Source organism: Danio rerio, chromosome 3 (assembly GCF_052040795.2).
Source record: "Danio rerio strain M-AB ecotype USA chromosome 3, GRCz13ab, whole genome shotgun sequence".
NCBI lineage: Eukaryota > Metazoa > Chordata > Actinopteri > Cypriniformes > Danionidae > Danio > Danio rerio.
The window spans coordinates 12,783,019-12,806,432 of record NC_141023.1 but is presented as its reverse complement, the minus strand read 5'-3'; the positions used below and the strand labels follow the sequence as shown (position 1 = coordinate 12,806,432).

General features: G+C 37.7%; 3 protein-coding genes across 8 annotated transcripts in view; 2 read left to right on the top strand and 1 right to left on the bottom strand.

Moving 5' to 3' along the window:
- The window catches only part of dnaaf5 (dynein axonemal assembly factor 5), a 571,499-nt gene that overhangs the window by 96,480 nt on the left and 451,605 nt on the right, over positions 1–23,414 (bottom strand). The window lies entirely within an intron of this gene.
- Positions 1,200–18,653, top strand: tufm (Tu translation elongation factor, mitochondrial). 4 transcript variants are annotated; one of them, NM_001013505.2, is given in 10 exon segments: positions 1,200–1,257; positions 1,831–1,877; positions 3,287–3,425; positions 4,945–5,111; positions 5,397–5,666; positions 7,022–7,154; positions 9,621–9,725; positions 11,138–11,289; positions 13,383–13,502; positions 18,072–18,653. In NM_001013505.2, coding segments are annotated over 10 exon segments (1,347 nt in total). In that variant the 5' UTR covers positions 1,200–1,220; the 3' UTR covers positions 18,249–18,653.
- Positions 22,628–23,414, top strand: part of amdhd2 (amidohydrolase domain containing 2) — a 52,141-nt gene continuing 51,354 nt past the window's right edge. For all 3 annotated transcript variants that reach the window (XM_087242391.1, XM_087242394.1, XM_087242393.1), the window contains exon 1: positions 22,628–22,741. The gene's annotated coding sequence lies outside the window, so the exon portion shown is untranslated. The remainder of the gene's footprint in view (positions 22,742–23,414) is intronic.

The window sequence follows — 23,414 nt, the reverse complement described above, 5'->3', positions numbered from 1 at the left end:
AAGAAACTTGCACTCGGAGGAAACCCACACGAACATCGAGAGAACATGCAAACTCGACACAGAAATGCCAAGCCGAGGCTTGAACCACCGACCTTCTTGCTGTAAGGCGATCATGCTACCCATTTCGCCATTGCTTTGGAACTTTTGTTTTTGATGCCTGTTTTTCATGTAATTGTAATTTACCAATGCACAATGAAAACATTAATAAATGCCCTCCTTGCATAGTTCTTTCACAACCTCTTATTAAGGTTTATAGTGTATAAAATAAACATTTTATAAGGATTTAATATACACAGAACCCATATTTAAAAGTAATTTACAGTTTTTTTGAACATTTATTGTATAACACAAAGTTACATTTGGTACATATCATTTACAATACTTTAATAATTAGATCATTAGCTCTGTTACCTGAGAGCCGCTGCTCCTCCACATCGAGAGAAGTCAGCTGAGGTGGCTTGTGCATCTGTTTAGGATGCCTCCTTGAAGCCTTCCTGGAGGCGTTCCAGGCATGTCCCACCAGGAGGAGGCCTCAGGGAAGACCCAGGACACACTGGAAGGACTATATGGCTGGCCTGGGAACGCCTCGGGATCCCCCTGGAGGAGCAGGAGGAAGTGTCTGGGGAGAGGAAAGTCTGGGGTTCTCTCCTGAGACTGTTCCTGCGATCTGGCCCCGGAAAATCGGTTGAAAATAAATGAATGAATGAATTACTAGATTATTTATAATGGTGCCAATAAAGAATGAAAAAGAAGAAAAAATATGAGGAAAAAACACAACAGAAATAAAACAGAACACAAAAAATTTAATAGGCTATTTAATCTGAGGATAGTTATTTAATACATAAAGAAATTGAGCAAAATAAGAAGATAATGTTATATTTTCAGAAATTTAGAGATTTAATAGAGTATACATATTAAAGGTCATGAAAATAGTACCTGTATATGTTTTGAGTGCTTTCTTATTAGGTGTACCTAGTACACTCATCTCTTGTACAAATGTTGGCTTGTGATTTACATTTATGAATTTAAAATCTGTATAAAAATGACAAGGCTTCTTATAAAGCATACATAAAAAAATGTATATAACAAATAATTACATTTGGAGTAGTAACGTACAATTTAGATGATTTACTGTAAGATTAAAAAACGTGTCCAGTGCGTCCAGTGTTGATGGCGTATGTGTATTTCTCCGCGCATGCGCACTTGTCACAGTCCGCAAAATGGCTGCGCTCGTTAGCGTCCGCGCGTGCCTCTCCGGTAAGTTATAAAATTCGCTTATTTTACCTTTCTCGTGCCACTGACACTATGTTCATGCAGCGAATAATCTGCGAAATATGTGTAATATTTGTGCAAATGCCGATGAGAGTGTGGAAATGGCAGTTACTGTGAAAACATGAAGGATGCTCGTGTGTTTCCCCAAGCAAGGTCACGTTCCTCAGGCTGTGACTTATATATATCGTACAGATTGAGTGGCATTATTGACATTAAAGCGTAAGATCTATCACAATATTTATATGATAGTTAAATATTTGTATTGTGTGAAGATCATACTTACGGGAAACAGATGAGGAGTGATTCGGTCTCGTGATGTTTTTGACAGTTGTTCATAATATAGCGACTTTGACGCTTGTAATATTTTAAGTTGTCCTCTGTTTATTAATGTGATGATAACATATTTTTAAGCAGATTTAATAGTCTATGTATTCCATTGTTTGCATTAGCACAGTATATTTATATATTATACAGTATATTTCCTGACTCGTGTTTATGAATGAATGAATGAATGATGATTTCTGTATTACATTTAAGCTTTTTTTGTTTGTTTTCCAGCTCTTCAGTTGACCTCTCCAAGTTTACTTCACAGCTCGTTTAAGCTGGTATGAGTTTCAGTTTTTTAAGTTTTTTTTTTTTGTTTTTATTAGTATGTTATTAAATGCATTATTATCTGTCATGGATTAGCAATTATTATTTGTTAATATCGAAGGAAAAGAAGATAAGTTAGATATTGTAAACTCCGAAATAATTGTGCAAAATATTTGTGACAAATTAGCCATACTTTGTTTTTGTTTTTTAACAGCCAAGTCCACAATGGAAGTCCAGGGCTTTATACCTTTTTATCCTCCATGGTTTTATTTCAAAATGTATGGGATTCTTTTTCTTTTGTTTAAAATCTGTCAAATAAAATTCAACTTAAATGCTTTATATACTTAAACTTGACGTTTGTCCAAATTCAATCTTTATCGGTTGGGTTAAAGTGGGTCAAAGGAATCTTGTCAGGCAAATTATGCAACAAGAATCATTTGATAACACATTTAAAGACTGTTTATCACAATGCAGCCTTAAAATACTCATTAATTGTCATTTTAAATCTATTTATATTTTGCTACTATTTTTCCAAGCACTTGATTTTAACCTATTTGTTAGCAACAAGTGTTTTAATCATCTAATATTAAAATATACTATATAATATAATGTTTTGATTACTTACTCTTTTATATATGGTTAGTATTTTGTGTGAATATTTATAGAATACTGAATGGAAATTGGAAATTGTTTCACTCATATCTGAATTTTTTAAAAATCTAAATGTAAAAACAAAATAAAAAGTTTTCTTTATAGAAAGGATAAAAAAAAGTCTTTAAAAGCCTTGAATTTAGATTTGAGAAGATATTTAAAAAATATTTTGGCTAAAACTATTTCTTCAGCCTGACAGACCCAAAAACTATTTACAATTACTATTATTATTATTATTATTATTATTATTATTATTATTATTAGACAGAACAACATTTTTTTAGTTAAGCCATCTAGTCAAATTGCAAGTAAAAATTAAAATGTGTGTCTGACATAAACATCATGTTCCTACAAAAATCAATAACACAACTAACAGAAGCAAAACAATGCAAAGTGTTTTTTTTTTTTATCATTTATGAATCCGTGGACCTATTTTAAATCCTCATATGAGCATGATCATTAATAAATAAATAAATACAAATTTATTCTTGCATACATTCATATTTCATACTCAGGAAGGTTTCAATCCAAAGTTTAGTCCCTGGTCAGTATTTATTTTTTTAAATCCTTAGCGTTTAGCCCTGATATGCATGAGTATTTTCATTGCAAATCTGATGATCTTAAATGTCTTATAAGTCAGTCTTAGAAAGGCCTTTAAAAATGTTTTCAATTTAACTTGTTAAACTCTGTAGGCACCCTGTGACATTTCCACTGGAGATATTTGAAAAAATAGCCTCATGTTTATTTATTTATTTAATTTTTTTGACCCTAGTGTGCAGTTCCTCTAAGTCGAAGGAATTTCGCTGCAGAAGCGAAGAAGGTTTTTGCTCGTGATAAACCCCATTTGAACATCGGCACTATTGGACATGTTGACCACGGCAAAACCACACTGACCGCCGCCATCACCAAAGGTACACTTTCAGCTTTATTTCATATAAGGGATGCTCCAATTGATTGTTCAGAGATTGGTATCGGCCGATAATTACATTTTATGACTCGATCGGTACTCTCCGATCTCATGAATCGATCACAGTTGTTGTTTACGGGTTTACACGTAGAGGAAGTGACACCCATGCATTGTATAAACTACCCCGAAAACCATGGAGACGAGTGTGTATTAGCAAGAGAACAGATCACAAGAGGCTCTGTGTGTTTTTAACATTATTGCAAGTTCACTAAAACCTGATTGAAAAAAATACATATAATAAATATACACATTTTTTTTACTTGAGTATTTAATAATATACCTTTTTGTATTGTACTAATTGCAATAAACAAATATGTATTTATAGGTGTGCATTTTAACATCTTATGCATCAAATATGCGCGCCAAATTTTTTCTTCATTGAGACATGTTGAATTACTTTCCCCTCATTTGTGATGTTTCTAAATGGCTTTGTTAGTCATTTTTCCCACCGCTTTTTTTTATTTTTATTTTTTATCGGTTTTATCTATTATTGTCTGTAAAGCTGTTTCTGACCATGACATGACCACAGTAAATTGTTATAAAAGACATGTTTAAGGGATTATATGCAACATCCTCCATTTATTCTCTCCAATAAGGCGAGATCTTAAGTATTGTACTTGGAGGGAAAATGTGCTTTATGCATTACAAAGCTTAAAGCATTAGAATCAGTACTCTGTATTGGCTGATCACCATGACAAGACATCGGTACTCGGTATCAGCTGCAAAAGTCCTGATTGAAGCATTCTTTCATTCATTCATTCATTCATTCATTTTCTTGTCGGCTTATTCCCTTTATTAATCCAGAGTCGCCACAGCTGAATGAACCGCCAACTTATCCAGCAAGTTTTTTATGCAGCGGATGCCCTTCCAGCCGCAACCCATCTCTGGGAAACATCCACACACACATTCAAACACACACTTATACACTACGGACAATTTAGCTGTACCGCATGTCTTTGGACTGTGGGGAAAACCAGAGAACCCACGCGAATGCAGGGAGAACATGCAAACTCCACACAAAAACGCCAACTGAGCCGAGGCTTGAACCAGCGACCCATCAACCTTCTTGCTGTGAGGCGACAGCACTACCTACTGCTTCGCCATGATCGGAGCATGCCTACGTATATTATATCTTGCTAATCGTAATCCTCAAGCAAACTTTTGGACATTTTTGTCCATTTCAGATTTCTTTGGGGTTTTTTTTTCTTTCTTTTTTTCCTTGTGTTTATGTAATCTGCATGCATTTTGGCTCAGATGCATGTTTTTATTGGAAATGTACTAATTCCCCATGTTTCCTTTAAACAAAAATGTTTTTTACACTTGGTACAAAAAGAGTTCCTTTCAAGACTTTCAGAACAAAATTGTCCCCATCAACACCCATTAAACCTGTGAACTTTTAGATTCGCAAGGGTTGAACTGATTTCTAACAGCTCATTCTCTGTATCTATTTCTTTTCATTTCAGTTCTTGCCGAGGCTGGTGGTGCAAATTATAAATCATATGAGGATATCGATAACGCTCCTGAAGAGAAGGCTAGAGGAATCACCATCAATGCCTCCCATGTGGAGTACACCACCGCTAACAGACACTACGCTCACACAGACTGTCCTGGACACGCCGACTACGTCAAGGTACTACACTACCACTATACGCTGTATTAAAAAGCAGCTAATGAGTAGTTTATAGATGTAATCTGCCTTTATGTATAATAATTGAGTATTTTATTATTATTATTTAGTTGTTTATTTAATTACTATTTAATTTAATTCATTATTTTTGTTTTTATTATAATCTTTCATGTGGTGGTCAGGATTCAAATCATACGAGTGACGGATATCATGTTTATGTACTAAAAATGTATTTGAAAAATGATAATGTACAGGAAGATAACGTGTGCATTTGTCTGTGTCGTGAAGAACATGATCACGGGCACGGCTCAGATGGACGGCTGTATTCTGGTGGTGGCGGCGACGGACGGTCAGATGCCGCAGACTCGAGAGCACCTCCTGCTGGCGCGGCAGATCGGCGTACAGCATGTGGTGGTGTACATCAACAAAGCTGATGCTGTGGACGATAAAGAGATGCTGGATTTGGTGGAGCTGGAGATCAGAGAGCTGCTCACAGAGTTCGGTTATGATGGAGAAAACACTCCAGTGGTGGTCGGATCAGCGCTGTGTGCTCTGGAAGTACGTTAATAGATATAAACACTACCTGACAAAAGTCTTGTCGCCTATCCAAGTTTTAGGAACAACATATAGACCTTTTTCTTGGAACGCAAAATTACCCATGATGCTTTGCGTTTATGTGCAAGGAGAATGCTAAGAACTTCCGGTCAGCAGCTGATGCATGTAAACAGTCACATTTGGACAGCTTTGAAACGATAGTTTTTAATTTATTTTACCAGCTTTTGTCATCTTTGAACTAATTCTGTTGTCCATCATTTAAAAAATGCGATCTAATAGGATGAAAAACAGCTGCTGAGAGGCGTTTTTCCCTCGTTGTCAGACGGCATCTTCTGCAGTTTAAATGAAGCCTCTTCATCGCTAAAGTCAACAGTTTCTCTTTCTTTCAAATATATAACCAACCCAAACAAATGTAATTCACCAAAATGTTTGACGCACACATACGTAGCCTACTGTACTGTCCTACTGACACACTGATTTAATAACTGTTACAACATGAAAATATAGGCTAGTGTCATTTCGAAATGATAGAAAAACACAAACCATGGTAAAAACAACACATGAAATGAAACATAAACGTCTCGCGATTAGAATGAACAGCAAATCAGCCAGCAGAGTATCAGTAACAGACTTTTATTGGTCATTTTTGTAAATTGCATGACTTGCATACCTGTTAAGTTTCATGCTAATAATACGGTTTGCTCTATAATGCAACGAAGTATTGCTTGCGTGTGTGTGTGTGTGTGTGTGTGTGTGTGTGTATTGAAGAGCTGCTGAGCTAACAGCCCGAAGGCAGGGAACACACACACACACTGTATTTCTGACGGCAGACACGTGAACTAGGAGAATATATTTCTCGTATTACTGACAGGCTTGAACCACATCTGACAGATTATAACTGCTTTAACAGACACATTTCTTAGTTGTTTGTCACAAAAACACTCTGTAATATATTAAAAACGTCATTGAAACCCATTTTCGGAGCCCAAATTACCAGTTGTACACGCTGTAAACGGAAGTTTTTAGCATTCTACCGGAAGACGCTGGTCGCTATGGCGCCCACCATGCTGCAGCCATAAAAAAGGTCTATAATAATAACTTTACTTTTAGTTGATCATTGGCTATCAGAAGTGGCTTTTATGAAAGGTAAAGGCGTCTAGATTACACTTATTTTACCAAAATAAAATATGCTCATTTCTTGATTTTTAAATATGTAATTAGGACATTAAGGTCTGACTTTGCTTAGACAAAAGTCTTGTCACTTAATAGAAATAATGTACAGTATAAAATATAAAGTCATGCTGCAGAGGAAAAAGAATGAATATTGTGTATGACTCCCATGATTTGTGTGTATTTAGAACAAAAAGCCGGAGCTGGGTGTGAACTCCATCATGAAGCTCTTGGAGGTAATTGATGGTCATATTCCTTTGCCAAGCAGAGATCTGGATAAACCCTTCCTGATGCCCGTAGACGGAGTCTATTCTATTCCAGGTGTGTTTTCTGCTCTTCATGTTACACACACACACACACACACACACACACACGCACACGCATTAGTCGGCTGCACATCCATGATACTCCCATTCCACCACATCCCAAAGGTGCTTTATTGGATTGCGATTTGGTCACTGTGGAGGCCATTTGAAACCAGTCTGAGATGATTCATGGTGACATGGGGTGTTATCCTGCTGGAAGTAGCTATTAGAAGATGGGTACACTGTGGTCATAAAGGGATGGAGATGTTCAGCAACAATACTCAAGTAGGCTGTGGCATTGACACGATGCTCGATTGGTACTTATGGGCCCAAAGTGTGCCAAGAAAATATCCCCCACACCATTACACCACCACCACCAGCCTGGACCATTGATACAAGACAGGATAGATACATGCGTTCAGTTGTTGATGCCAAATTCTGACCCTACCAGTAGAAATTGAGACTCATCAGACCATCGTTTGGAAACTGGAAAGTTTTCTATTGTTTTGGTGAGCCTGTGTGATCCTCAATTTCCTGTTGTTAGTTGACAGAAGTGGCACCCGGTGTGGTCTTCTGCTGCTGTACCCCATCTGCCTCAAGGTTGGACATGTTGCAGGGCTCGAAATTAACTTTTTTATTTGGTAGCACCGGTGCTCCCAACTTCAAAAATTTAGGAGCACCAGAAAAAATTTAGGAGCACCCACCAAAAATGATTGAGCACCGCTGCAAATTGTATTTTAAGGGACTTATTGTATTTTAAAACAACATCAATTAGGACTAACAAAAACCAGAAACAACTATCTAATGCTGAGATGACATTGATATTTGTGTGCAATAATTCCAAAATGTGTATGTATTATAATTCTAGAATATTAATGATGATGAAAATGACAATAATAGTAACAATGAATTACATTTCTCATCATCATGCTGCCTTGAATGTGCTTGAATGCAAGTTATCTGCTATAAAAAGTCTGTTACTTTATGAAAAATAAATGTATAGTTAGCATCAAACAAAAATGAAGCATTGCAGTAAGAAATATTTATTTTGTACTGCTAAACAGCATATATATGCATGTCAGTTTAATAAATAATATTTCTGCTGCAAAACAAACAAAAGATTATAATAAAATATTAAATTCAAGGCTGAAAGCTGCAAAACAGTCATCAGTAGCCTAACTAAATAAAAAATAATAATATACACCTCAAGAAAGAATAGGCAAAAGAAAGTAAGTAAAGTCTCACTTCTATCACTCTTTAAAAGTTTTGGTTTCAGTTTGTGTCAATTTAAATGTTCCGTCTGAGCTGATTTTCATTTTTCTGTGTTTGTGGAAAAGCAGGCGAGTCAGCCGACCCAATTTATGAGCAGGTTGAGCATCGGCGCAATACCGCTGTTTGTTATGAGACGCAGTTTCAGTGTAAACTTAGTAAAGGCGAGCTTCTTTGGCGATGATACAGTATTAGATTTGACTTTTAGCGGACATTTGCGCTGAACACACAGTGAATGCAACGCATGATGATTCGGGCACCTTCTCCAAGAAGCGAGTGATCAATATTCACCACGTGTCATGATCGCTCTCATCTGCGCCTCAACTTTAGGTGGGGTTTGTACTTTGCAAACCTGCGTGCTTTAAGTTTTCACTCTTTAGTCGTTTGCATTTACCGTGGACATAAAAGCTCCCTCCCTGTCATCTAACAGTGAAAAGCCTTGGGTGATTGACAGCTAATATGAACCAATATAGCGGCAGGGAAGAGCGATTCAGCACGTTTTAAAAAAAAAAATCAAAACAGGTCGCACTAATGCGCCCAAATTTACTATGAGGTCGCATCGATTAATTTTCGGGCGCATATGCGACCAAAATGGTCGCAATTTCGAGCCCTGTGTTGTGTGTTCAGAGATGCTCTTCTGCATACCTCGGTTGTAACGAGTGGTTATTTGAGTTACTGTTGCCTTTCTACCAGCTCAAACCAGTCTGGCCATTCTCCTCTGACTTCAACATCAACAAGGCATTTGTGCCCACAGAACTGTCACTCACTGGATATTTTCTCTTTTTCAGATAATTCTCTGTAAAGAGATGGTTGTGCGTGAAAATCCCAGTAGATCAGCAGTTTCTGAAATACTCAGACCAGCCCGTCTGGCACCTACAACCATGCCACGTTCAAAGTCACTTAAATCACCTTTCTTCCCCATTCTGATGCTCGATTTGAACTGCAGCAGATCGTCTCGACCATGTCTACATGCCTAAATGCATTAAGTGGCTGCCATGTGATTGGCTGATTAGAAATTTGCATTAACGAGCAGTTAGACAGGTGTACCTAATAAAGTGGCCGATGATTAGATATTCAGTTATTCAGTTGCATATCAAATAAGGTTATGTAAAAACTGTAAATAATATTATATAATAATAGTATATATAATAGTTGTGTGTGTTATGTGTATTTTCCCCATATATATGAATGTGTGTGTGTTTTCTCTGTGCAGGTCGTGGTACTGTAGTCTCAGGGACGCTTGAGCGAGGAGTGATCAAGAAAGGAGACGAGTGTGAATTTCTTGGACACAATCGTTGCTTTAAGTCGATCATCACTGGTAAGGAAATCATTGGAATGGGCAGAATTTCAATGTGCAATTAGATTTTGAATTGAGCATAGTGAAAAGTCAAAGTTGCATTAATTGGTAAGCTAAAACTATACTAAAAACTGTTCATTTTAAAATATAAATATTCATTAAATTTAATTATTTTAAAATTGTAATATGCTAAATTGAGTGTGGCTCAGTGGGTAGCACGATCGCCTCACAGCAAGAAGGTCACTGGTTCGAGTCCCAACTGGGTTAGTTGATATTTCTGTGTAGAGTTTGCATGTTCTACCCGTGTTGACGTGGGTTTTCTTAGGGTGCTCCGGTTTACCTCACAGTCCAAAGTCATGTGCTATAGGAGCATTGGTGAAGCTAAATTGTCCGTAGTGTATGTGTGTGAATGAGAGTGTATGGATGTTTCCCAGTACTGGGTTGTAGCTGTAAGGGCATCCGCTGTGTAAAACATGTGCTGGATAAGTTGGTGGTTCATTCTGCAGTGGTGACCCCCGATGAAAAAAAGTAGTGAGATGATGAAAATGAATGAATGAATATGCTAAATTGATTAAAACTACACTTTTTTTCTTTCTTTTTTTTGCTTCTGTTGATGTGATATGTTAAAATAATAATTATAATAATCATAATGTGTGTACATTTCCACATATTTTAGAAAATTAAAAAAAAATAATAATAGAAAGCTATGTAAACTGCTAAAGCAGAAAATAAATGCTATAATAGAAAATAAATATACTTCTATTACAATTTTTTTATTATTATTTATTTATTATTATTATTATTATTATTATTATTATTTTTATATTACTATAATATCAGCTGTTTAATCTGCTTAACTTGTTGCAAGGGGTTTCTTAAAATTAAAGTTTAGATGAAAGACTTAGAAAGTAAAATAAAATAGATAAGTAGATTATAAAACCATGATAATTTAAAGCTGAAAATAAATATTTAATTAACAAAAAATAATTAATTAATTAATACTACAAAAAATATATTTAAAAAAAAATTATTAAAAAAAACAACAACATATAAAAAAAAAGCCTAAATTACTCTGAAATGTTTGCGATATATCCACAAACAATCAGATTCTCTGATCAGGCATAAACAGAACAGCTCAAATTAAATATATTAAATACACTCAAAAAATTACTTTAGCAGCTTGTTTGATTTACTTATTTAAAATGAGGTAAAAAAAATAACACAATTCCTACGCTTAATTGTTTTATGTTTAAGCTACTTGAATTTGTAAACTAATTAAGCTAGCTTAATAGATTTGTGTTGGGACAACATGAAGGAATTTTGTGGAACCCAGCAGTTTTTACTGTGTATTAAGTAACTGCTTAAATAAATGTGTGGTTCATAGAGGGATTTGCCATGGCTCAAACATTCACCACTGCTGCTCTTTTCTTAAGGCATCGAGATGTTCCACAAGTCTCTGGACCGGGCGGAGGCGGGCGACAACATGGGCGCTCTGATTCGCGGTTTGAAGAGAGAGGATGTCCGGAGAGGCATGGTGATGATCAAACCCGGATCCATCCAGCCACACCAGAAGATCAGAGCTCAGGTGTGGGGGTTTAACAACTTTAAAGTGGCCACGACATGAGAAATCAAATTTTCCTTTATCTTTTCACATACAGTTGAAATCAGAATTATTAGCCGTCCTGGATTATTAGCCCCGCTATATATTTCTCCCCAATTTCTGTTCAATCGAGAGATTTTTTTTTTCAACACATTTCTTAACATAATAGTTTTAATAACTCATTTCTAATAACTGATTCATTTTTTATCTGTCATAATGACAGTAAATAATATTGTACTAGATATTTTTCAGGACACCTCTTTACAACTTAAATTGACATTTAAAGGCTTAACTAGGGTAAATAGGCAAGTCAGGGTAATTAGGCAAGTCATTGTATAACAGTGGTTTATTCTATAGACCAGGGGTAACCAATCTCGGTCCTGGAGGGCCGGTGTCCCTGCAGGTTTTAGCCACAACTTGCCTCAACACACCTGCATGGATGTTTTTAAGTATACCTAGTAAGACCTTAGCTGCATCCCAAATCGCATACTTATTCACTATTCTACGCCATTTTATAGTATAAATAGTGTAAGTAGTGTGTTCACACTGAAAACTCTCAAAATAATAAGTGCACTTTAATTACCCGGATGATGCACTCATTCAGCTGGCAAAATGAAGTGTGTAATGATGGACACTTCACACACTCAACGACCGCAGATTTGCTTACGTAGCGGAAGAGGCGGAGCTATCGGACGCACATGTTGAATAACTTTATTTATTTTGGATGGTAAAAGCAAAATTCTCTTACGAGAGTGATTATAGCGCCAATGCGGTAAATGCGGCAATACTCACGATAGGTAGTATTTGATGATTTGGTCGTTTGTTTCACTGATTTGGCAACCGTCAAACGTCATCAGGGAATTGTTTTGAATTTCCGCTTAGTAAAAAAAATTAGTGTGCCATTTGGGACGCCACTACATACATATACTATCCTGTTGAGTGTGTAAGTGCATAAGTACATAGTGCATGAGTGTATAATTTGCCATTTGGGACGCAGCTCTTGATTAGCTTGGCCAGGTGTGTTTGATCAGAGTGGGAGCTAAAATCTGCAGGACACTGGTCCTCCAGGAACAAGTTTGGTGACCCCTGCTGTAGACAATCCAAAACAAATATTGCTTAAGGGGGGCTAATAATTTTGCCTGTAAAAATGGTTTCTGCTTCTGTTCTTGTCAAGAATTTCTCCAAAAGAAAATATTATTTGAAATACTCTACATTTCTTTACTCCATTTAATATGACTTGAGAAATATTTGAGAAAGAATAAATATTGCACAGCAGGGCGGATCATTTTGCCAGCAGCTTTATAAGGCTGGGCATACACTGCTTACATTTCCATGCGATTCCAAACAAAGTAGGCTCGTAGGTGTGATTCAGCTGTGCACTTTAGAAAATCATCTAATTGCCGATTGACAGTTTAACCTTTGCGTATTGTTCAAATTGCCTCCCTTTTCTTATGTTGGTGTTTTTTGTTGCCGCATTGACATTCATTATAACCACATTTTTTTATTGCTAAGCCATGACATCATATAATCATGCTTTATTGATAATTGGTGGTTTTCACCAGGGGAAGAAAGCATGATTACATGGTGTCATGGCTTTGCAATAAAAAAAAAAGGTATTCATAATGAAAGTCAGTGAGGCAAAAACAACAGCTAACATAACGAAAGTGTAGTCCATTTTCCCAAAGTGTATTATTGAGTTTTTTTTGGTCATTTTCAAAGCATTTACCTAAAATATGTGCCAAAATAGGATTAATCACCAAAAGCATTCCCTTTGCTCAAACACGGGCGAAATTAAGCCTCAAAATCACCCCAGAGTGGATGAAAACATCCCCAACAGCACACAAGGGGTATTCTCCTCTCTACACTGCATAAAGACATCATAACAAAGCTGAAATATGACCACGAGTCAGAATTCAGGATCAAAATCGCAGTGTACACCTGTTAAAATTGGGGTTGTGATCTTACAGACTTTTGTAGGCTCTGCCTCCAGATCACAGACCCCACCCACAAGTATTAAATCACTCCTGACAAAGTAATGATGGTCTTTTTCTTTATTTTTTTAATGTGTGTGTGTTCAGGTCTACATTCTGAGTAAAGAAGAGGGCGGCAGACACAAGCCGTTCTTCACTAACTTCACGCCCATCATGTTCTCCCTCACCTGGGATATGGCCTGTATAGTAGAGCTGCTTCCAGGAAAGGTATGCTTCACCTCCGCAGTTGTTGAGCCATTGGATACAAAATAAAATTATTAATTAATATTAACCCTTAAAGACCTAGAGGTATTTTGTAGGCACCTAATGGGCCTATGTTATTATTTTTTTTAAATGCAGTTTTATTGTTATTTTAGCAGTCAGCCTCAAGTGTCACATATTATTTTGAACAGGAGAACCTGAAGCTTCAGTCTGTATCATTTATTTGTCTGTATTATCTGTCTGTATTATTTTCTGTACTATATAATTTATTTGTATTATTAGTGCATTTATGTACTGACAATGTATTTGCCCAAAAGATCTGGGAATGAACTAAACAGAAAGATTGTTACAAAATAACTGAACACTGAAGCAAGTTTGACTTTTTCCAAATAATATATTTTCAGTTACCATAAACAACACCACTTACAATGAACAAATAAACAATAAGAAAATAATAACTAATGTGTCAGTCCAAATAAACATGGTGGAAATCATCAGTAAAAAAATTAGATATAAATATTTGCTATACTATAAATAGTTACATAACTAAACTAGATTCAATATGGACCCATCCATAGGTTTTATGTGCCAGCATGGATATGGTGTTGACCCTGTTGCTTCTCAACTTTTGCATTGCAGACAAACAGCCGCACTGTCATTTGCGTTCTTTGAAAACAGCAAGAGCAGCACTTCGTCTTTGCTGTGTCACTGTTTTGTCATGTTTTTGTGCTGTTGTGCATGCAAAAGTACTTAGTATGATAATTATTTCACGCAAAACTTTTTTTTTGCGTTTTATTTAGCCGTGCGTAAATGTACAGCCTATTTCTCATTCCGGGTTGTTCAAACTGCTGATTGCTGGTCCACAAAGCGAAACCTATGCTTATTAGTTGAGAGAGCGAGTTTGAACCAATCTGGGCATGGAGGAGGGACAATGCGCCAATGCATCATGTCTGGTTTGTCCGGAGACACAAGCCACAAGCGTTCATTTGTCAAATCAGCGTTGTCAAAATGTGATGACATAACCACACTGATTCTGGAGCTTTCAAAGGTTCGAAGGTTTTACAGCGATGGAAAGCTTCTCTTCTTTATGCCAATCTTTGAATTGTACGGATCGAATCAGCGGATCAAAAGTTATTAAACATTTAAGAACAATACTTTTTAGCCGCGGGTGGCTGTTTCGGTCTTTAAGGGTTAATTAATGCAAATGCTTTGCTTATCCAAAATTCTGTCATTATTTACACATCCTTCACATCCAGTTTCTGATACTGAAATCAAATAAGAGATACACTGAAGAATGTTGGAAAAAACATACATTGACTTCCATAATATTTTTTGTTCCCTCTATGGATGCATCTTTCCAACATTCTTCAGAATATCTTGATTTGTGTTCAACAGAAGTGTAAGTAAATGAGTGAGTAAATGAGGAAATAAAATTTTTGGATGAACTGTCTCTTTAAAGGGTCACGAAACACCAAATCACATTTTGTGAGCTGTTGACAGTCGTATATGTGTCCCACACTGCTAAAAACACTATTAGGACACCTATATTTCACTAAAAAGTGTAAATTGGGTGTTTTTGCGAGCAAATTCGTACTTCCGGTTTGTAACGAATTTTTGAAGCTGCGTCACAGCCATGAGATCTTAGCGTGTAGACTGGCGTGTAGACTGGACGTCTGTGCCTGGGTTTCCCGTATTACCTCTCTGAGTGTGCTACATTCATTCATGAGTATGGCTTGGTTCAAACCAATCAGCGCGCTCCATTATGTATGCGCTGCAACTACATTAATATGCATGTTAGCTTCGAAGACTGTTCCTGAAACAGTGTTCAGACGGCAGAGTGACGACACTCATTGTGTTGCCAAAAGTAGTGGGAAAAGAATAAGAATTGTTTGTAGATACGGGTCGCCAGTGTTGCTTTTATAATGTGCTGCATTGAAGGTTTTCCAGTTTTCCCTCCCCAGACACTCCAACAGAGCTAAACACACCCACTTTCCTGACTTTTTCCAAACTAGAGGTGTGAAAACACCTTGCTGAAACGGGGGGTTTCATGACCCTTTAATGGCTCGTTTCCACTGACTGGTACAGTACCGTACGGTTCGGGTCGGTACAGGTCACCTTTATCAGGCTTGCGTTTCCACCACAAAGAGTACCCTTTTGGTGGGTGTGGTGTACAACATAAAGTTTAAGTCGATGTCATGCTCGCTCGAATAAATGTCTACAGTAAAGCTGTACGGGTCGATTACACATCTGATGAGAAGCACTTCTCACAAAACAGATGCTTTATACACAAATGCTTGTTTATAAATGTTTATTACTGACTTTTCTATGAATATGCTTTGATTATAACTACAGATCAATGACAGTGCAAAATAGGCTACTGTAACGTCTGTAATTATATAAAATAAATACATAAATGCAACATATATGAACACATGCAGCCCCTTACAGTCTCCAATATATTATTAATTACAGAAAAACTACACACAGCAAACATTTAGTACTTATTTGAGTACAAAAACACACGCAATATAGCCCACAGTCAGCGCAAACCTCTCATCTGTGTCTGTTAGAGAGTAATTTTGACATTCATAGTTCATAATAGTTCAAAAGGCGATGATAAACACGGCAGTTTGTTCTTGATTCAGGTTGCTAAAGCACTTTTGCTCCTGTGTTTTGATGGCTTCTCTTTTTTTCCGCGCTTCACTCTCGTGCTTGTCCATTTCTTTCTGAATGGATCAGATGACGGAGACACTTCAATAATCACGTACACGTTATCATCATCAGCTCAAGAAGTTCGTTATATCAAATATAGACGTGATCGCGAGCTCCCGGAAGAAAGCGAATACCGCTCGCACTTTTAGACGGGCTCGTAAAGCAACAACAGCACACGGCAGATTTTTCTTCTTGACTTTGTGTCTGTTCATCGAGACGACGACAAGGTTTGTTTGAGCTCGGTTCATCCAAGGCTCGTTATTATATGCATATGGTATATCCATGTAATCTCTCGGCTGTGTATTAGAACATGGCGGATCCTTTGTTTACATTCTGTCTAGCTCCACAAGCTTGTGACGTATCTCTGTAACCAATCAGTATTCGGCTGCGCGTGTAGCTCCACCTTTTGGTTCCCTTTCTCATTTTTGATACCCTTTCTCATTTTTGGTACCATTTCGAAAGAGTGCTGAAAAAGTGGTACAGTACAGTTTGGTTCGGTATGCTTATTAACAGTGGAAACGGCCATAAAAGCGTACTAAACTGAACCTTACCCTACCGTACCACTTAGTAGAAACGGGCCTTAAAGGGCCATGAAACCCCCTCGTTTCAGCAGGGTGTTTTCACACCTCTACTTTGGAAAAAGTCAGAAAAGTGGGCGTGTCCAGCTCTGTTTAGGGGGGAGTGTCGGAGGAACTAAAGTGGGAGGGTGTGGGAGTGTCTATTTGGGCATGCGCGAGTTTCAGTCAAAATACTCACACACAGGAGAAAGTGATGGTGTTTAACCTACATGGACATCTGTAGTCGAATTATTTGCCAAATTATTAAATGGTGGACTTTAACTGCAGTTTGGCTCTTTCATTCAGGGAATTCATTCATGCCCCTCGCGACAAACGAGATATTTGATTCGAGGATCTGCTCTAAGCATGTATTTTTCATGCAATGTTTGATACCGCACGGCGAATGAGAGACAAAAACCTCAGCATTTTCCGGAAACTTAGATGCACACGGCAGGTAGCGTCAGAAAGCCGTGTGTGTTGTTCCGGTCACAAAATGCGGTAAAAACCCTACAAGAGGTTAAAGTTTGGTTGTGGTGCAAACATGTTTACACTCGGTGCAATAGTTAACTTAGTTCGATACGAACAAACTGAATAAACAAAGAGCACTGGTCGCTCACTTACCAAATCTGTAGAGACAGGACAATCACCAGCAACTAGAGCCGCGTCTTTATTAAGAGGAGACTACAAGCCAATCCAGATCTCAGCGTTTGCAGATGAGAACAGCTCTCAGGTAAACAATGTTCCTCCTTAGACACGTAAGTTATTGTTGTCGAGCGTCGCGTACACTGTTAATCCACACGTGATCCAGATGAGCTATCACAGAGGGAAAATGAAAACGAAACTTAACGGCAGCAAACTATAAAAGCAACACTTCACGCTTGTTTGGCCAACAAAACGTGGCGTCTATGTCGTGTAAACACAGTAATGAATATTAATGAAGTTGCACAATAGAGCGCGATGATTGGTTTGAACCAAGCCTTACTCATGCATTAATGCATCACACTGTAAGACGCAATAAGACACACTCTGGCACAGACGCCCAGTCTGCACGCTGGAATACACGTTATTATGTCATGACCATGACGCAGCTTCAAAAATTCGTTTCAAACAGGAAGTACGAATTTGGTTGAAATAACGCAAAAACAACCAATTTACACTTTTTAGTGAAATATAGGTGTCCTAATAGTGTTTTTAGCAGTGTGGGACACATACGACTGTCAACAGCTCAAAAAATGTGTTTTGGTGTTTCATGACCCTTTAAGGCTTGCAGTAAATGTCCTAAATGTGTAAATCTGTGTCTCCACAGGAAATGGTGATGCCTGGAGAGGATACGGCTGTAAACCTAATTCTCAGACAGCCGATGGCTCTCGATAAAGGCCAGAGGTTCACGCTTCGGGATGGAAATCAAACCATCGGCACCGGCCTGGTCACAGACATCCTCACTATTACAAAGGATGACAAGTACACCTGGGGCGAGAAATGACTCTTTAAAACTTTACTGTGCGAAAGCCTCTGTGGACTGAAGTTCTAGAAATGTTGCTCTAGAGTTGAATCACGGCCATTGTTTATTGCAAAAAAAAAATAATGAAATCTGTTTTGCTATGGAGGATGACTTTGTTCTGCAAATGTCTTCAGCCCTGAAGGTATCTGCCCACCAGTTTTCTACGTGAAGAAAAAAGTAATGTCTGGCATATTGTTTCTGTTGTCTGCTTTTATTTTATTGTCCCATATGCGCAGTCATCTATTTACAAGGAGAAAAACAGTGCTCTGTGAACGTTTCCAAATTAAAGCCCTACACCTCATTTATCGAATGCCGCTCATTTACACATTGAGATCTGCTGCAGTCTTATTCCAGCTCTAAACAAACGTAATAAATTGCATTATTCCATGGTGTGTTGAAATTCTTGATCCTGATTGAATGGAAAGAGTGCAATAGAATCATTTCAAGAGTTCACACTTAGCTGATGATTGATAATAAAGCTAGTTTGGCGTGCTGTCCCAGGAGAGAGCCCTGAGCTTATAAGATCCTCAAGCCCTGGGCTCCCTCCCGTTGCAAGGTGTGAGGGGAGTTTCAGCTCAGGTAGATCTTGATGACTCCCTCTCCTGCTTATTGTAGCTAAGTGTCAGATATGGATGCTGAGAATGTGTACTCAGAGTTTGGCTAAAATATTTTGGATTAATTGTTTAGGGTGCTTGTTTTAGAACTGTGGGAAGAAACCGGAGGACCTGGGGAAAACCTACGCGATCATGGGGAAAACAAGCAAAAGTCCTCACAGAAATGTTGCCTGGTTTGAAAAGGAATTAAACCAGGGGCATTCTTGCTGTGAGGCAACAGCGCTAATCAAGATGAGAAAAGTCTGGTTATTTATAGTGGGTTTAGGAACATCTGATAGGATAATTAGTCATTAGCTAAAGTTGGAACAGCTGTGAACAATCATAAGCAAGTGATCCTCTCGAAATTTGTTTATAAATAAACTTCACTTAAAGATGCTCTATCCGCTTGTAAAGTGTGACGTCACGCAAAGCAGCTTCCGGGTCCAAGCGCTCTATTCAACTGTATGCGGAGACTCATGAAATGGTAATAATAAACGTTTACAAAATCATATATATATATATATATATATATATATATATATATATATATATATATGTCCATGACTAATATGCATTGTCCAGAAAGTGATTTATTTTTTTATTAATTGTTAATATTTTGGTATTTGTTATGCAGCAAGCTCAGAGATTGTTGTGTACACTATGACTTCATATAAAATTATAAATGCACAAGACTTTTGGCCAGCGGAGAAATTAAAATGGTCGTGCTAAACTGAGTGGTTTCTCTCAAGGTTTTTTTTTTTTCTCACTCTCCTATCGGTGAAGTTTTTTTTCCCTCTCCGCTGTCGCCACTGGCTTGCATGGTTCAGGATCGGTAGAGCTACACATCGATGAATTTGCTCTTCAGTGTTTGGACTCTGTAATGAATTAAACCACACTGAACTGAGCTAAACTGAACTGAACTTAAACACTAAAAACTAAACTACCCTGATCCAGTTACTATGACCATTTATGTGAAGCTGCTTTGACACAATCGACATTGTAAAAGCGCTATACAAATAAAATTGAATTGAATTAAATTAACTTTAATGTGTGGTATGAATGAAAAGTGATCATAAAGGAATAATTTCTCATCTCAAATGAGTGGCGGCTTGGACCCGGAAGCAGTATTCCATACGTCACCAACACATCACTACTTAACAAGCGGATGAATACGATCTGTGTACACCTACTAGGCATAGTCAAATATTAAGAGAGCCATATGTAGAAATGAGCATATCGTGAGCGTCACACTCATGTAATATCCATAAGTGTAGAACCCACAGTGGACAAAAGGCCAATCAGAACACAAAGCAGACTGTTGCGTGACCCACAGGGTGCGTACTCATCATTTACATGTACTTTAGGCCAGTGTTTCTCAACCCTGTTCCAGGAGGCACAATAACAGTACGTATTCTGGATGTCACCCTTATCTGACCCATTCATTACAGGTATTGGAGTCTCTTCTTATGTTTAGTTGATTTAGGTGTGTTTGATTAGGAAGAGGTTGCAAATGTGTACTGTTGGTATACCTTCAGGAACCATGTACTGTTGGTGTGCCTTTTGCGTTATCGAGACCAGACGAGCAGCCACGTCATCACTAGCCAAAACAGACTAAAATGCTGGTTTTGGATCATTAGCATCCCTGTCATTTTCGGGTCAAATCTGACCGATTTACAACTTAAAACACTCATAAATATTGTGTTTTACATCTGATTGCTTTAAGGCCTTAGGATATCCTCCACCTTCTGCACTTTAACATATAATAGTAATAATTACCTCTTTCTTTGAATTTTGAGTGTTTAGATCAACCGTGTTACACCTGTGGTGTTCCCGGTCAAAAGTGACCGCCATAGGAAATGAATGGGTATCCAGACCAGTCATCCATCAGACAGAAAACTGAACTGAAACATTTCAGACTGAACAATGTCTTTTGCAGGTACACATCTCTTTACAAGCTTGTGCCGATCTTACAAGGAAACAACTATTTTACATTTTGTCAATTTAGAGGCTAATTCGTACTAGTTTTCTTTCTTTCGGCCAATCTCTATTCAGCCTATCTTGCTTATCATCGATTATTCCCTGCTGAAAAATCCAGCTTAAACCAGCCTAGGCTGGTTGGCTGGTTTTAGCTGGTCAACCAGGCTGGTTTTAGAGGGGTTTTGGCCACTTCCAGGCTGGTTTCCAGCCATTTCCAGCCTGGTCTTAGCTGGTTAGGCTGGGAGATGACCAGCTAAAACCAGCTTGACCAGCCTAGCCAGGCTGGGAGCCCAGCCAAAACCAGCTATGTCCAGCTTAAACCAGGCTGGTCAAGCTGGTTTTAGCTGGATTTAGCTGGTCATTTTCCAGCCTGACCAGCTAAGACCAGGCTGGAAATGGCTGGAAACCAGCCTGGAAATGGCCAAAACCCCTCTAAAACCAGCCTGGTCGACCAGCTAAAACCAGTCAACCAGCCTAGGCTGGTTTAAGCTGGATTTTTTAGCAGGGTTTTATTGGATTAGATCATTAGCATCTCACTCAAAAATGACCAAAATATTACTAGTGCTTGTTCTGTGTCCATACTTACTATTCACACCCTCAGTCCTCTATATTAGTACTCTAATATAATCCAACTGAAGGACTGAATGAAAATTTAAGTACACAGGAAATAATATAGTTTTGTTTGTGCTTTACTGGTTGATTAATCATTCAGAAGGTGCTTATTTGTGTTTCACTGCAGTTATTTTATGTCTAATTCTATAAATTAATGTTACACACTACTTTGAGACATTGTTCACAGCTAAAGAATGTTGAAAACAAACTGGTCATTTTTGACTGGGAACACTAAAGTAATTAGCGGGATGTGAACACGACATGAGGGTTAATTTGAATGTGTGCTCCTAGTGGGACGATGATAATCATTTTCCTCCCTTAGTCATATTTAAAGTCCCCGTGAACTGGAAGCTGCGATCATAATTTTGTTTTTCATAATTATGACTCCTAGAGAAAAAGAATTTTAAATGGGCAAACAGTGGATGTGGCTTATTTTTTCTATTGCGGGCTGAATGGACGTAGTAAAGTAGGCATTTCATTCAGAAAGATCGGGAAAAGGGTTTTAGAAGTGCTTTTACAACCTTACAGACTCCTCTCGCTCACCATTTCTGTTTGTTGTCAAAACTTACAGTTGGAGCAGCTTTAGCCACCTTCTTTCCATTACAAAATTTTCACGTTTAAGATCTGATTTCTTTAAAAATCAGCTTTACTGCCGGTTAGATATACAATATGAAGTGGATCTTAGATCGGACAAGAAGCACTGCATTAAATTCCATTTCCATTTCCATGTCTTTAGAAGAGTTTATTTTTCCCCAGTATTTTCAAATGAAATTCTGCACTAGCCTGTTGCTACTGACGGCGCTAATGGTTACAACAGTCTTTCATCTCATTTTACGCTTGAACAACTAAATGTATGCTTAAGTCTGTTTAACTGAATGTATTGTAATCACATACAACATCAATGCTGTAAATTGTGTTGTGAAATTGAAAATAGTCACATTAAGCTTTCACCAGAAGTTTATTGTTGGCAAAACTCTAGCTAGAGCTCATTAAAGATTACAAGGGCAAATCTTTTTTTTTTCTTAATGACATACACATACAAATTATTCACCACAAAACTAGCAATGTGAGCTAACAAAATCATATGATTAGTTTTAATTTCTCGGGGACCCTAAATTTATATTCAACATACTATGTATGTGAGACTTTTATTTTGAAAACGATATCCGCAGATTGTTTACTATGCGTTTCTAGGCAACGACTGCATGAGACGTTCAAAATCGCGTCAGGATGAGAAATGCAGGATTTACAGATTATACATTTATCCAGCTCCACCCCAAAGAGGCATAAAAGGTATGTTTAACTGAATTTCTTTGTTAAATAATCGTGTTTATTGTAAAGTTTGAACTTTATTGAACCAATGCAGTATATGGCGCCTTTAATAGGTGGTTCCAGTCTGTTTTGATCACTGTTCAGAATAAATGAGCCTCTCGAACAGTAGTAACAACTGCCAGAGCCTTAATTTTTGAATGTTTGTAGTCTTGAAGACCCGCAAACACATGCTGCAACAATGTTTTGCAAAGAGGTAGCTAACGCATGTTACTATGAGCTATTAGATATGCCTGTGTCATTCACATGCAAACAATTTCTCTTGCTTTCTCGCTCTCTGCTGCTGTTTTATTGCGAGGACTAGAATATTTAACATGATATAATTGATAGAAATTCAGTCAAACATTGTGCTACAAAGAGGAAAAATTGTTAAACTTGTTTATAACTTTGTGAAGGACCATGGAACAATCAGGGGCGCCCCCAAGGGGTGGCCAGGGGTGGCCACGGCCACCCTTGTGTAAACTCTGGCCACCCCTGTGGCCACCCCAATATGATAGTTGCTGATATTAATAAATAAATGAATAAATAAAATGCAGCCACTAAATTATTGTGGATTGATCAGCGCCACTGACGAAGCTGATTCACTGAGATTGCACACTTTTTATTAAGAAATTATTATTTTTGAAATGAGAAAGTT